General features: G+C 32.8%; 2 protein-coding genes across 3 annotated transcripts in view; one reads left to right on the plus strand and one right to left on the minus strand.

The window, feature by feature from the left end:
* The window catches only part of LOC143347725 (uncharacterized), a 175714-nt gene extending 171374 nt beyond the window's left edge, over nt 1-4340 (plus strand). For both annotated transcript variants that reach the window (XM_076777180.1, XM_076777179.1), the window contains one exon: nt 496-4340. In XM_076777180.1, coding sequence (XP_076633295.1) covers nt 496-765 — 270 coding nt within the window. In that variant the 3' untranslated portion in view covers nt 766-4340. The remainder of the gene's footprint in view (nt 1-495) is intronic.
* Nucleotides 1-13946, minus strand: part of LOC143347749 (uncharacterized) — a 318634-nt gene that overhangs the window by 267371 nt on the left and 37317 nt on the right. The window lies entirely within an intron of this gene.

Consider the following 13946-nt stretch of genomic DNA (forward strand, 5'->3'; position numbering starts at 1 on the left):
AATTATTTGTTGTTTTTATTAAAAATGTGTAAATTACTTATACACTTGATAATGACAACATTTCTCTTATTTTGTTCATTTTTCTTGATATTCATACATATAAACGATATAAATATTTCTTTTGTTTATTTGATATTGTTGTACTACAGGCTTTGGAGAATATATGTCACAAACATTATTATTCAGCATTTTAGTCGTATTTAATCACTTTACGAATACTTTTTACATCCACTGTATGTATTCGTACAGAAATCCGCAGTTTAACAATCGTTGCCCCCCACGACGTCAATAATTATAGACGCTTAATAACGATACATCTGTTTATTCGTGTTTTCGTATCAGTTTGTGTCAGGCGTTTCCGGTTCAGGCGCGAACAGTTTAACTAGGATAACGCGTGGACTCGATTTCCAATAATAACGTTTTACACGAGACATCGGGGACAGGTGAGGAAATTTAGTTGTAGCAAAATTAGTTATTATCTGTTATTCTTTGCAGGGTATCAATCCGAATCGTCAAGGGTTGCAAGTAAGCAACTTTCCAGCCCCGTCGACTCGATGGCCGCCAGTGAGGAGCCCTCCACTCTGCGTTTGGGCGGTTGTACATTGTTGCCCGTACAACGCGAACCGTTTGGTGACGTGTTTCGAGTCAGCTGGCTGCCCAGGTGTGAACTGGGATCCAAATCCATGCAAGGCCTCCATTATGCGGGCTGCTACCGAGCAGATTACGAAATTCTACGCGGAGATCGAGGAGAACAGACATCTTTAAAAGATGCGCGTAACGAATAGGATAAGCTCTCGTGGATCGTTGGAAAATTTAGTTGATATCAATCTCGAAGAGATTATACTTCATCTGAAGAAGCTTATGGTGAAACTTAAACGGGGATCGCAAGACGAGTCGATATTTTAATGAAGCTTGGATATGTGAATTTCAAGATCAGACGATGATAGCTCAGAGAATATTTTATTTGACCTTTGTTCTTGAGATTGACAATTTAACACGAGACGTTCTCGATTATTTTTCGAAGATTCTTCGTCACTGACACGGTCTCACGGTGTTCAATTTCGTGTACTAAAAGAAGTTTACTTTTTATTGTTCAATATACAGAGAATAAATAACATTCTCTCATGCGAAGAGAAATCGAAAAGTTCTGTACTATTTTGCAATTTGAGGATAAAATGTACAACTACATCTCGAAAATGGAACCTTACATTTCGAATTAATAATTCTCAAATTCCCATTGCACGAATAATTTGCTGGTTGTAGTTTGCCATTTTGCAACACCTTGAATAAGAAACTTGAACATTTAATAACCTGCTTCGTAATTTTTTGCGGTTATTACAAACATTGTGACTTATTGGAATTTAGAATAATTATTGGTAAATAATTTCTTCAAGGATTTTTTAAAATATTTGTTTAATGTTGCACCAAGTGTATCTAGGTGGTTGTTGTCTAATATTTTAAACAAAGCATATTCGTCACAAACTGGAAGATAATTTATGAATACATAACTGAAGATTCGATAAACATAAGAAACTTCTAATTGACTATTTCCAAAGTACTTTCATTGCAACAAATTGTACAAGACGGTGGAAAAGACAGTCAGTTATTAATAACAGAAATATGCTAAATGCTAAATGTTTCTGTTATAAATATGTCGTTTACAAACAGTAAACAGTATTCGCGTTGATATCGTCATTTGATGCTTATATTCACATTACCGAAAATGTATTAAAATTGCGTTCTGAATGTTTACCTACTCGAATCCTCGATTATTTGATATTTCGACAGGACCAACGACGAAGAACTCCTAACACTAACAAACAGCAAGAAGAGCACCAATTTGTGTTCTTCGTTCTACTCATATTCTTAGAAACAAGTAATTATAAAATCGATATTTTTCTATTCGCTCTTTTTAGACCACGATAGCCTTTTAAATCTAACAAAACAAACGATTGAGTCAGCGGTTTCGAAACGATACGTTTGTTCTCCTTATGAAACCGATGTATAAGAAATTCTGCGAGGGTTGCAAACCTTTCAAATATTCACAGTAAGCTGTTCCATATCTGGTATTCAATATCTTTGCTTTTCAATTGGCATACAAGAAATAACTCATAGAACCTGCAAAATAATAAGACTGATAGGGTTTTCAAAATATTAAAAATTCTTCAGCCTTAATAACAACGTTAAATAAATATTAGCATCATAATTGTACGAACATTTCAGCCATTTGTTTTACAAGTTTATATTTAGAGATAAATGAAGTAACAATTGTTACTGGTAAAAAATATTTAACTACTTATTTCATTTCAAATACTCACGAACGATTATGGCTTAGAAAATCTGTTCCAATATTTCTAAATTATTTTTTGATGATTTTATTAATTTAATTGTAAATTAAACCCTTAGTTACATATTAATGATTTTAGTATTTAACACTCTTTTTTTTAAATAAAATTTTTTAATTTTACCTACAAGTAGCCTACATAGTAGGATTAGGTTTTTGCATTCTGAATACCAGATACAGAATAGAAATACAATCTTTCAATTTAAATTATAGTTAAGAAATATACAAAACATTATGTAACAAACTTGTTCCATTTTAGGATTTCAAACAGAAGATTGTTCATCAAATATATCTCTACCAAACTTGATAGCTTGATCAAGTTAGATTATCAATTTTAGTTACTTTTTGCTAAACTATGTTTATGAGAATTTTTTCTTACAATTCGATTCGATTTTGTTATTTGTTTTGCCACATAGGGTATAAATGTCACTTTATCAAAGCTCAAAAAGGGGTCTCAACGTTCACCAAATTAGAAACCGTTGAATTAAAATATTTCGAATAATTATTAATCGTAAAATAAAACATGCAGCCTTCACCCGAAGTATCTGTAAAATTTTGTAAAAATTTTAGAAGGGTATTCTCGTTCACGAGCAAAAGAAGACATTTTCTGTAAAATTGTTATAATTGTTATATTGATGTTGGACAAATTTCTTTTTCAAGAGTAAGATAAAGTCATTTTTAAAGCCTTTCCTACAAAAAAATTACTACGTTTCCTTCGTATTCTATTAAATTGGAAAATCAGATCTCTAAATATTGCAGTACATTCTTATTTACTTCTTCACGTGATTGAGATTATATAAAAATATGACAAAATATCCTCTAACTAATTCGTGTATCTAAAAATCAGAGGTTGTTACAATAAACAAACGAAAGTTGTTGTAATGGATACTTTCCATTTCACTAGTAGACACTTGGGGGAAACGCTGAAAATGTAGACGACATTGAATAAATGTTAAACGACGATGGAAGTAACTATCTTAATTCAAAACACAAACAAATAAAATGGCTAATAATATTCATATTATTGATCACAAAATTTTCAATATTTCAAAGTGGTGAAATACGCAATGGAAGAAAATCGGTCTTTTTGAACTTACAAACGAGAATACGTGCTTAAAGTGATCCCTCGATTGTCGAAGAACGCTCGTTCCTCTTAGCTTCGCGACAAGAAAAAGGAGCAACGAAATAGCAATCGTTATGCTTTACAAGTCTAGAATGTCGAGAGGTAGCCAATATTCAACAGAGAGTAACTGATCGTTTAGTGTTGGCCGGTCGCCAGGTTCGGTGTCGAGTCAGTTAGCACGCGAAAATATAGTCATAGAGAGAAAACGAGAGGGAGGAGTAAAAAAGAGAGAACAATAGTGCGACATTTGTTCGTATCACAGACGCACGTGCAATTAAGCGTGTTCGTTTCGCGTTTAACGAACGTAGAATTATTAACTCTAAGTCTCTTTTTTTTTTTGTACGTAGTCGTCGAGTTATACGTTCGCAGCTTTTTCACATGTGATATATAGATAGGCTTTTAATTCGCCGTAATATAGTTAAATATTTATCTGTGTAACGAACGCGACTAATGCTTCACGAGAATACGTGCTCTGATGCTGGGACGAGAGCTCTCTTGAATTAAAAAATACTTCGTCTGAGAAATCTGTTATTATACGATATAAATTATACATATTCGAAGGCGGTACGATAACAGAATCAGTTTCACGTATTTGAGTGCGTTACGTGGCCACAAGCACACCGACGAGTTTCAAGTACATAATATTTGCGACTATAAATGTATTTAGTTAAGCGTAGTTAAGTATTTGTCGTTCTGCTTTGTCTCAGAAAAGTAGCAAAATTTAAAGTAATATTTTTCTACTTGGTATTTTCCAACAGAATGTAAGGATATAATGAAAATTTCTGGGAATTCTTAGTTCGCTGTAATATATGTATATCAAACATTTATTTCTGTAATAGACGTAATAAAAATACTGAATTAATCTTATACAAATATCTTCTTTTTCATTTCTCTTCCTTAGAAATAAAAAGTAACGTTTAAATACGTTTTATTAACTCTACGAATGGTATTGTTGTCGTGTAAAATTTTACACTTCAAAAGAAAACACGTACATCTTTTGTTTCTTAAAGTTTTACATAGAATTATATCTTATATTGTTAAACACTAGAAAACCTATCTTTTTTTATTTGTTAATTTTCAATATCTCGATAAGAAGATTAAAAACAAAAAAGATGTTAGGCAAGGGAAGAAATAAAAAAACATTATGAATATAGTCAGACACATGTTTCAAATTGTTGCTTGGCTATTTCTGTGCCAATAAAAGCTCTTAGTCAAATTCTATACACCTTTCTTTCTTTTCAAATCTAAAGCCAAAGTTTCCATAAAACTGTAGCATGTATTTTATATATTTTATACCAATTGATCTGTATTGGTGTATAAGGAATACAAATAAGCCATTATTTGTTACAACATTATTCATATAAATAAGTCTTCATTTTTCTCAATGGCCTTATTTTACTTCCAAAAAAGCAACGTCAAAAATTTATTGAGTATATTTAACAGAGAATTAAATTACCCAAAGCTCCTTTACAGACTATATCAGACTTATTTTTGTTTGGAAATGGCAAAAAAATATTTATTTGCATAGTAAAAATAGCAAAAAGTAATATTATTTTATACGCCAGTGTGAAATATACTCGAACAGTGAGAAATTCTCAAAAGTCTTCGCCACTTTTCACGCAAGTAGAATAATCTCGTTCTCTATCGAACACGAAATGGGCATTGCCTGTTGAAAAGCGACGTGACCAGCGTCTCAAAGAGAAGAATTTGTTCGTCTCTGTCTTTTTAACCCCCGTCTTGCAATTTAAAACCACCCGCCAGCTGTGGACAATCGATCTCTCCTCAATTTGCAGTTTCACTCTCAATTTCGTGAATTCGGTACATCTTAATTACAGTCTATTTTCTAAATGCAGTTTACGTTAATTTAAGTTTCCTCTCCAACTTTTGATGCAGATTATCTTTGAAACTTCGCTCGCAGGATTAGTTTCAGCGTCTACTTTAACATGAACTTTGAGAACGGTTTCAACTGTCTTTTGAATTTGCTTGGGATGAATTCACATTTGTTAGTCTTCCGTTTAACATTGATTAGTATTCTGTTACAGCTGCTGATATACAATGGAGAACAAAAATTAATGCAGCAAAAATAAAATATTCCCGAGCTTTATTAACTCTAACTCGTTACTTTGTGGATACTGATGTACGACAAGTTCTTCATCTAAGATAAATGAGATTATATTTTACATTTATTCGAACAAAGATTGTATTCAATTTTATTCCCTCTTATTAATATGCTAGAATGAGCATGCCCTCGTTATTATACTGTAATCTTTCACTCATCAAGCCTAAATGATATAATTAATTGCGAAAGATTATAACAAATGTAATCCAAACAAGCATAATTCATTTTAAATAAATTTTTAAATTTAAATTAAGGTATTTATAACGATCAATATAAATTAGTGATTATTTATAAAATTACTTACAATGGTCTAAAATGATAATGATAACACAATGACAAGCAATACACACATCTATATTTTTATTATTTAAGAGTCTCTTAAACGAACATATATTTCTAATTATTATCAGAACCAATACTATTATCAGAATCTGGATGTATTCTGGACTTAATCATATTATTTATTCTTGAGAAAATGACGAGCAATACATACATTTATATTTTTATTATTTAAGAGTCTCTTAAACGAACATATATTTCCAATTATTATCAGAACCGATCCTATTGTCGGAATCTGGATGTACTCTAGACTTAATTCTATTTATTTTTGAGAAAAAATAATTTTAACTTAAATGAATGGTTCATTAGACAAGAAATTTTATATCTAAATTTTATGTCTAAGTACTGAAAGGAGATATAAAGAATGACCCTATATTTTTATTAGTCGTTAGTTTATGTAAAATAATTTTTTTTTTTAATTCTGGTCCGTAAATACGAATCAGAAGCATTCTTTTTAGTTCTGTGATACACCTACTTGTGACTAGAACACTCGATCCTTAGATCGCGACGTGGCTAGTAGCTGAGAATAGTTGGAATCCTTTTGAAACGTTGTATCCTCAAGAACGACCATCAAACCGCACAAATTTCAAACTATGAAGTAATATGTTCCATATTCTGTCATGGAATTTCCTAAAGTTGAGTCGAGACTCCTTGTTTTCGTGTAAAAAGTGATGAAATTTCACATATACGATAATATATGTACATTAGGGTGGACCCTGAAATTATTTTCAGAATTTTGATCGTGCGACCCCTCCAATTTGTTCCATTTTGGGAAAAAATAATTTCTACAAAAAATCAAGTCGATTGGATAACAGAAAATACGTGCCACAACAGGTTTGTTTGTGTATAAAAATTAAATTTCATTAAAGATGGAAAAATACCGATTTAATCACGTTATTTGATTACTATAGGTCAATTTAGACTAAAATCTGTATATTTATAATGCATTCTAGCAGAAAAAAGTTGTTTTGTTGTTGTACAGAATGAAATCATACTAATATCATTATTTTTTAGAAGAAATATGAACTGCAAAAACAGATTTCCAAGAAAAATAAAAGCGTCGAGTTTCTGAGTAAACACAAACTTATTTAACCAATTTCTAGGGATAAATAATGTTTCAAACGAAGATCCTCAAGGATTTGCAAACTTAGTGACACCTAAAGTAAAATGATTCGAGATGATCAAATTGAAAGAAGTAGGAGGTAGGATTGAAGTAAAATTACTGAAATTCCCAAAGTTTAAGTCAATTGTGTCACCCTTTTCCATTGTCCTATTGACTTCCCCTTTTGCAGGAATTATTTGTTTATAAAGTTAAACAAATTCAAAGGGTTACACACAAAAATTTCGATAATCAAAAATAAGGTCTACCTAAATGTACATACTTTACATTTAATTCGAACACGTTTCGACAGCAATGATGTAGCTCATAAAGGTATACTCGGAGCATAATTACTAAATTTACATAGATTGTACGTGCTGCATCGACTGCAGGCGCTTTCAGGAAATTACCAAAACTCGTCGGGAGCTGCCATAGTCGACGAACTATCGCAACACCGCAACACAATCAGAATGGAACGCATCGGTTCGTCGCCGGAAGTCGAGCAAGTTCTCCGGGAAGAAAAAAATCTTCTAGATATAATACAGTTCAATCGATCCGGCTAAATGGACGGAAGTTCTTTCGAGTTTTCCCGCGCGACCGTGCTCAGAAACAAAAACTTGGACGGCCAACTGGCGAAAATCACCGTCGCGCTTTAGCGCCCAGCGGAACTTCCGGCATTTGCATTTGCCTAGCGTCCTGTCTATCGTCGCCATTTTCTTTTGCACGCTATAGCCGACGACCGATAACGAGGACATTCAACGGTTAAGGGCTTCCAAACGTTTCCCGTCCAATCAACCACATTGTTGTACTCGAAAATGCCATCAATCTTTCATCTTGTCTCGTGACGACAGTCAAAGCGAACGATCTAACGAGAATTCCAGGCGGTTGCCTTGTATAGTCTCCATGGAAGTTCAGACCGGGGCCTGGGGCTTATTAATTAATCGGTTATTGTTCCTACTAATTGTCCAAGAAGTTATTGTTAAAGTAACGATACATGACTACGAAAAGAAACCTGGTAATTTTTAAATATTTTTGCTCTCTCAAATAACTACAGTATGCGCTTAAGAAATAGAGTGAGATACGAATTATTATATTTAGGGGTTGAGACAACCCTCTACAAGCTCTACATGCTCCCATTTCGTTAATTCTATTAATAAAAATATGAATTTTGATGCAGGAATATGTATTTAAAAAATGACACAGACCCTTCTGTTCCTATAATAAATTCTCAGATATCTTAGTAATTTATAATCGAACCAAAAATTTAAAAGAATGAAGGAACAAGTATTTTAAAAATGGCGGTGCCCCCGTTCGCGTCATAAATCCTCAACAACGAGGCGGTTCTTGTTAATAAAACACGCGATGGAATGCGATTAGATTTACTCCTGGGAGAATTTCGAATAATTCAGTGGAGGGAGAAGTCAAGAACGTTCTCCCGAGCGTTTCGCACGTGCAGAAATCCCAATAACGATCGACGACGAGGGACATCTTTGCGACAGGTGCGTCTAGGCACCGTCTGTACCGAGGATCCCCGAGGCTATTGTCTTTTCTTTCCTGTCTATCTTGATACGCGTTGAACTCGAGTTTACCTTCCTTTTTTTCCGTACGACACCAACTTCCTCTGTATTTCGTTCTATCCAACTTTTACGTCCTCTTCCGCTTCCTCTTTCCGTGAATTGCATGCATGACAATGCAGTTCGTGTTTCGCCGTCTTTACGCTTTCAATTTTACTCTTCCCTTTTCCGTCCTCTTCCGCACATCTTTACATTTTTAGACCTTTCCCAATCTTCCCATCTGCACGAAAACTACACGGTACAGTCAAATGAGTAACGATAAAGGTCTTTTTGTCAAGGTTGTTTCCCAGGCATTATTCCATTTCATTTTCCAAGTTCCATTTGCGCCGCTGGTATCTTAACGTTACCGTTATTAAGTCTGTTATTAATGCATTTATAATTTATAGCGGCCATTCTAATTTAAAGTAATGGTGTTTGTCAAATAAATTATCGCGTTTAAACCTACGCTGCGAGTGTTGGGAAATTTACGTCGTGGCCGAGATTAAGCGGTTTACGCTCGAAGACTTTCGTTTCACCATCTCTGTTTCTAATCTGGATACAATATACTTTATTTATTATGCGATACTTTAAAAGAGAACAGTTGAATTTGCCCCAAGAATTTGTATTGGTTGTTGATGGAACTTTCAAAACGTTAACCCAAGTATGAGAAAAGTCCATTGGACAAAAAATAATGAATACTTTTAATCATTTAACGTCTTTATTAGTCGAAACACAAACGCAAACATTTTATAAGAATGGAAAAGTTTCGTACGATCAGACAAAAGGGCGAGGTTCAGCAATAAGACAGCTGTTATTAAACCTGGCCCTGAATATAGAGGTCATATAACTTGTCTAGAAACACTCCTAAATTGTACGTACTACAAAAAAAGGTATATGTTAAGATACAAAAGCGAGGTACAGATACATGCTGTTATTAACCTTCAGAATAGGAGGAAAAGGAAAAGTTATGAAACTATAGAATTGAAAATAAGAAATGAAAAATAATCAATGATAGAATAAAATAAAATAAAGTACGCTGAGAGTGAGAAAAATAAACTAAAATAAGTAACAGAAAATAAAGAATTAAATATCCCCTTTTGAATCGAAAATTTTTGTCTAAACAGATTTTTTATGTCTTCAAATTTTTAAAATGTATCTTTGCTCGTTCTTGCAGACCCATAGAAAAACTTTTTCCTTTTCATATTTCAACTCTGAACTCTTTTATACCTTCCACGATTCATTCGAACTGCTACTATTTACATTATTGAACTTTTGCTTTTTGTTATCTTATGTCATTCCATACTGTTGGTTCTACTAAACTGCATGTTTGTTTTAACTAATTCAGAGCGGTTGAATTTCGTGACCACACAGTCCTTTTCGCGGCGCGTGATCCAAACTACGAAGCTTTAATGAAGTCTAATGAAAGTTTTGCTAACACCCTTTATGTATACCTTCGTTTACTTCGCTTTGAGTTTGTTCACTACCTTGTCGAGTCCTTATTTACTTTGATGAGTCTGCTTTCTTGATCTACCAGATACGTGCATACTAGATGTACCAAATTTGCTTAAACTGAAGTAAATTTACAAGACAACCATTTTAAAGAAAATTGTAAAAGCTCATGTAACATTTTTACTTTTTATAGAATGATCGCATTGAATTTTACAAGACTAGAATTTATTAATGGAGATAATTATGTCAAATTTTCTGCAAAGATTCTGAAATGTTTTCATCGATTTCTTTTTTTAAATTGCATTATGGTCCTAATGTTACTTAGATAACAAACAATAACTTTATATGTTAAATTATATATCTGATAAAATTAAAAAATAAATCAAAAAAATAAGATGGATGCGGTACGTTCTTGCAATTCTTATTTTAAAAGATCTTCCTGTCCAATTTAACTTACATATTTTGCATTTCTTTTTAATCTTTACATCAAAGAACAAGGAATAGCAGAAACGGGACGAAAGTCATCAGAGATTCATCGATTTTCCATACACGACCAAACTCTGCCCGTTATAAGAAAACTTTTTCTGTCCTACTTCTTCGAGAGTCGGTGATACGTCTTTTACATAAGTGTATACATATAATTATATGTTGCTCCAAACTTTCAAATGCAATCACCATTTCTGATCGAGTTCTTTTCTAAAATAAACATAGAAGACAGCATAAATGATAATAGTTGGTATATTCATCAATCATCATTTCTAATATAGTTCTTTTCACAGAAGCGTCAAAGTAGGTTTCAAAATAAACATAGAAGACAACATGAATAATAATAATTGGAATATTCATCAATCACCATTTCTAATATAGTTCTTTTCAGAATTAACAGAGCGTCAAAGTAAGTTTCAAAATAAACATAGAGGACAGCATGAATAATAATAGTTGATATATTCATCAATCATCATTTCTAATATAGTTCTTTTCCCAATTAACATAGCGTCAAAGTAGATTTCAAACGAACATAGAAGACAGCATAAATAATAATAGTTGATATATTCATCAATCATAATTTCTAATATAGTTCTTTTCACAATAGCGTCAAAGTAGATTTCAAAATAAACATAGAAAACATAAATAATAATAGTTGGTGTATTCCTCGGATGAAAGATAGACCGCCCTTAAAAACGAATTTTGTTTCAAGTCGATAGCATATTTAGTTCCGGAGATATAAGACTTCGAAGTAATTCATTGCATTTCATTCATACGATTGAAATTCTTAGAAATATTATAAATTCTAGGTAATGCGTACGCATGCATGGTTATAGTAAATTCTTGGAAATACTACGCATGAGTGACCACTGCTGACCGAGTAGGTCAGCACGACCATGAGAGAGAGAGAAGTCTGTGTGTAAGACGAGGAGAGAGAGAGACAGTAGAGTGTGAAAAATCACACCTTCCTTTGAGCGACGATATCTCCAAAACGGAGAGTCGGATCGACATAAAACAAAAATCATTTTTCAAAGAGGAAGCTTTACCCTTTCTAATAGCGGCACAGTTATGTAGAAAATACGAGTAGCTTCGAAATTGCACGCGTGTGAATTTGCGTCAATAGACTATTACAACCTGTAAGTAAATTGTTCGAATAATTACATTTGTAATAATTCTATTAAGTGTTTTTAACATTACTAACAGTAATTATTTCATGAAATTTCATTTGCTTTGATAGTCTGTTAGCTTCTGTTTAACAAGACTAACATGATTTCGATTAAGCCGGTTAAATGAGCTGTCGGAAATTTGGATATAGAGTCGACGACAGCTAATCGGCTTTGTGGATGCGGACTGGGCACGAAATACGGATCGATAGGAGATCGAACAGTGGTTTTGTATTACAATTTTTCACGGCAACGATAAGCTGGTGTTGTAAGAAAGGACCATGCGTTGCATTATTATACAGTAAAAAGCAAAACTGAGCACGATGCTTTAACAAAAATAATTTTTTATTCAATATTTGCATGTAAAATACAAAAGAAACAAATCTTCTGGCTTTTCAAAACAAATTTAACATTTGTGCTATCACTATTATTTCGTTTCGTACATTTTTTTCCTGTAGTCGGGTTTGCATTAAGATTCTCGGGATTAGAAACTAATAAAGATAGATTTTGTGAGCAACTTGATAGTCCATCACGGTCAATAACATCAATATAACGTCATGAAACCATTATTGAAAGATATAAAAAATAATATTATTTTCCAATTAAAATTAAGTGTACCAAAGAAATGATTACTTAAAAATCGACTTCACGAACAGAAATAATAATCACAAATGTTAAATTTGTTTTGAAAAGCCAGAAGATCGTAGACAATACTAAGTAATATGTTCCTTTTGTATTCTACGTGGAAATATTAAATAAAAACTTATTTTTGTTGTGTCATTGGTCAAGTCTCATATAAAATTACCAGAATTCAATATTGTTACAAAGAAACGCGAACAAACTTATCACACGACCTAGTAGTAAAATTTGCTATAGTAACATGTATTTCTAAAGATTTGAAGCACAACAAAATGATTAATTTCTTTATTAATTACAGAGTAGCTGTAAATTACTAACGAAGATGTACAAATTAACAGTTTTGATTTCACAGAAGACAAGAAAGTGCATTTGCCCTTGTCAGATGTATCGTTAGACTTATAAAAAAAAGTGAAATCATAAAAAAATAGGCATTATAATACCATTGAACTTTCTTCCGTTTGTTTCTTTAGTATACCTTGTTTCTTATGTATCCTACGTGGAAATATTGAATAAAAAACTATGTTTGTTAAAATGTCGTATGAAACATCACTCTTACAGAAGCGACGAAATAAGGCCTTTGGATACATTGTTTATTAAAAGATTTCAGAAAAAAGGATACCCCAAAAAATTATTATACTCGAAAACAACCAAAGATGTCTAAATCTTGTAATGAATAACCTTAGCAACAGAACAGCTTCTTCGAAACGCTATGTTTTCGCTAACACTGGTACATAGCAATACGATCACAAACATGTGGTCTCCATGTAAGCGTTAATATGTTTGAATGGAACCCGTGGCGACAGAAATTCAACAGGGCTGTATTTCACTGCTTATACGGTTCAGTAGTGCTCGTGGAGTGCCTATCGAGCGTAAGCCGTAAGCCTTCGTTGTATTAAGATTTTGTCTTGCCTCGCCCCTGGAAAGCTAAAGCCTGGATAAGTTCCTGGCATTTACATTTTCAACGAAGCTACGGACTGAAGAACAACTCCTTAAGTGCTAATTATCATACTTCACATCTCATGGGACGATCCGTTGGATATTTTAATCCAGCGAAAGAATGTTATTTCGCGAGTTAATATCCACGGTATCGTTTCGTGTGCTTTTATCACTGTGAAATCTCCGTTTTTTTTCCACAGTTTCTGAATTATTCGAAAACAACATAATTTTGGTAGTTCTTATTTATTTTTGCCATTGTGTATTCCGGAATTATGAAGTAGAGCGTAGAAAATCATGGATTCTTCTCTTGTTAATGTCGAAATTCAAATCATACATCTCAGAATACGACGCAAAATTCAGTGTTTCATTTTTTTAATTTTGAATGTAACTATAAAGATATTATGTATGGTTTTCCTATTGTTTATTGACAATACGAATAAATAATAATTTATACGAACTTGTTATTATCGATTCAGTTATACTTCTACTATTCGTATATTAACCCTTTGCACTCGTATGTCAACCTACAGGTGGCATTATACATTTTATTATTATACACATATTTGCATTAGTATTTCATTTTAGAAACCCCTGTTACAATGTTTTCTTTTAGTTTCTGCTTAAATGTGTACAGAGTATTCGGCCTCCCTGTCTATTGTGTCTATTGACCAAAAATTATTGTAATTGACCCCGGAA

The sequence above is a fragment of the Colletes latitarsis genome, chromosome 11 (genome assembly GCF_051014445.1).
Source record: "Colletes latitarsis isolate SP2378_abdomen chromosome 11, iyColLati1, whole genome shotgun sequence".
Taxonomy (NCBI): domain Eukaryota; kingdom Metazoa; phylum Arthropoda; class Insecta; order Hymenoptera; family Colletidae; genus Colletes; species Colletes latitarsis.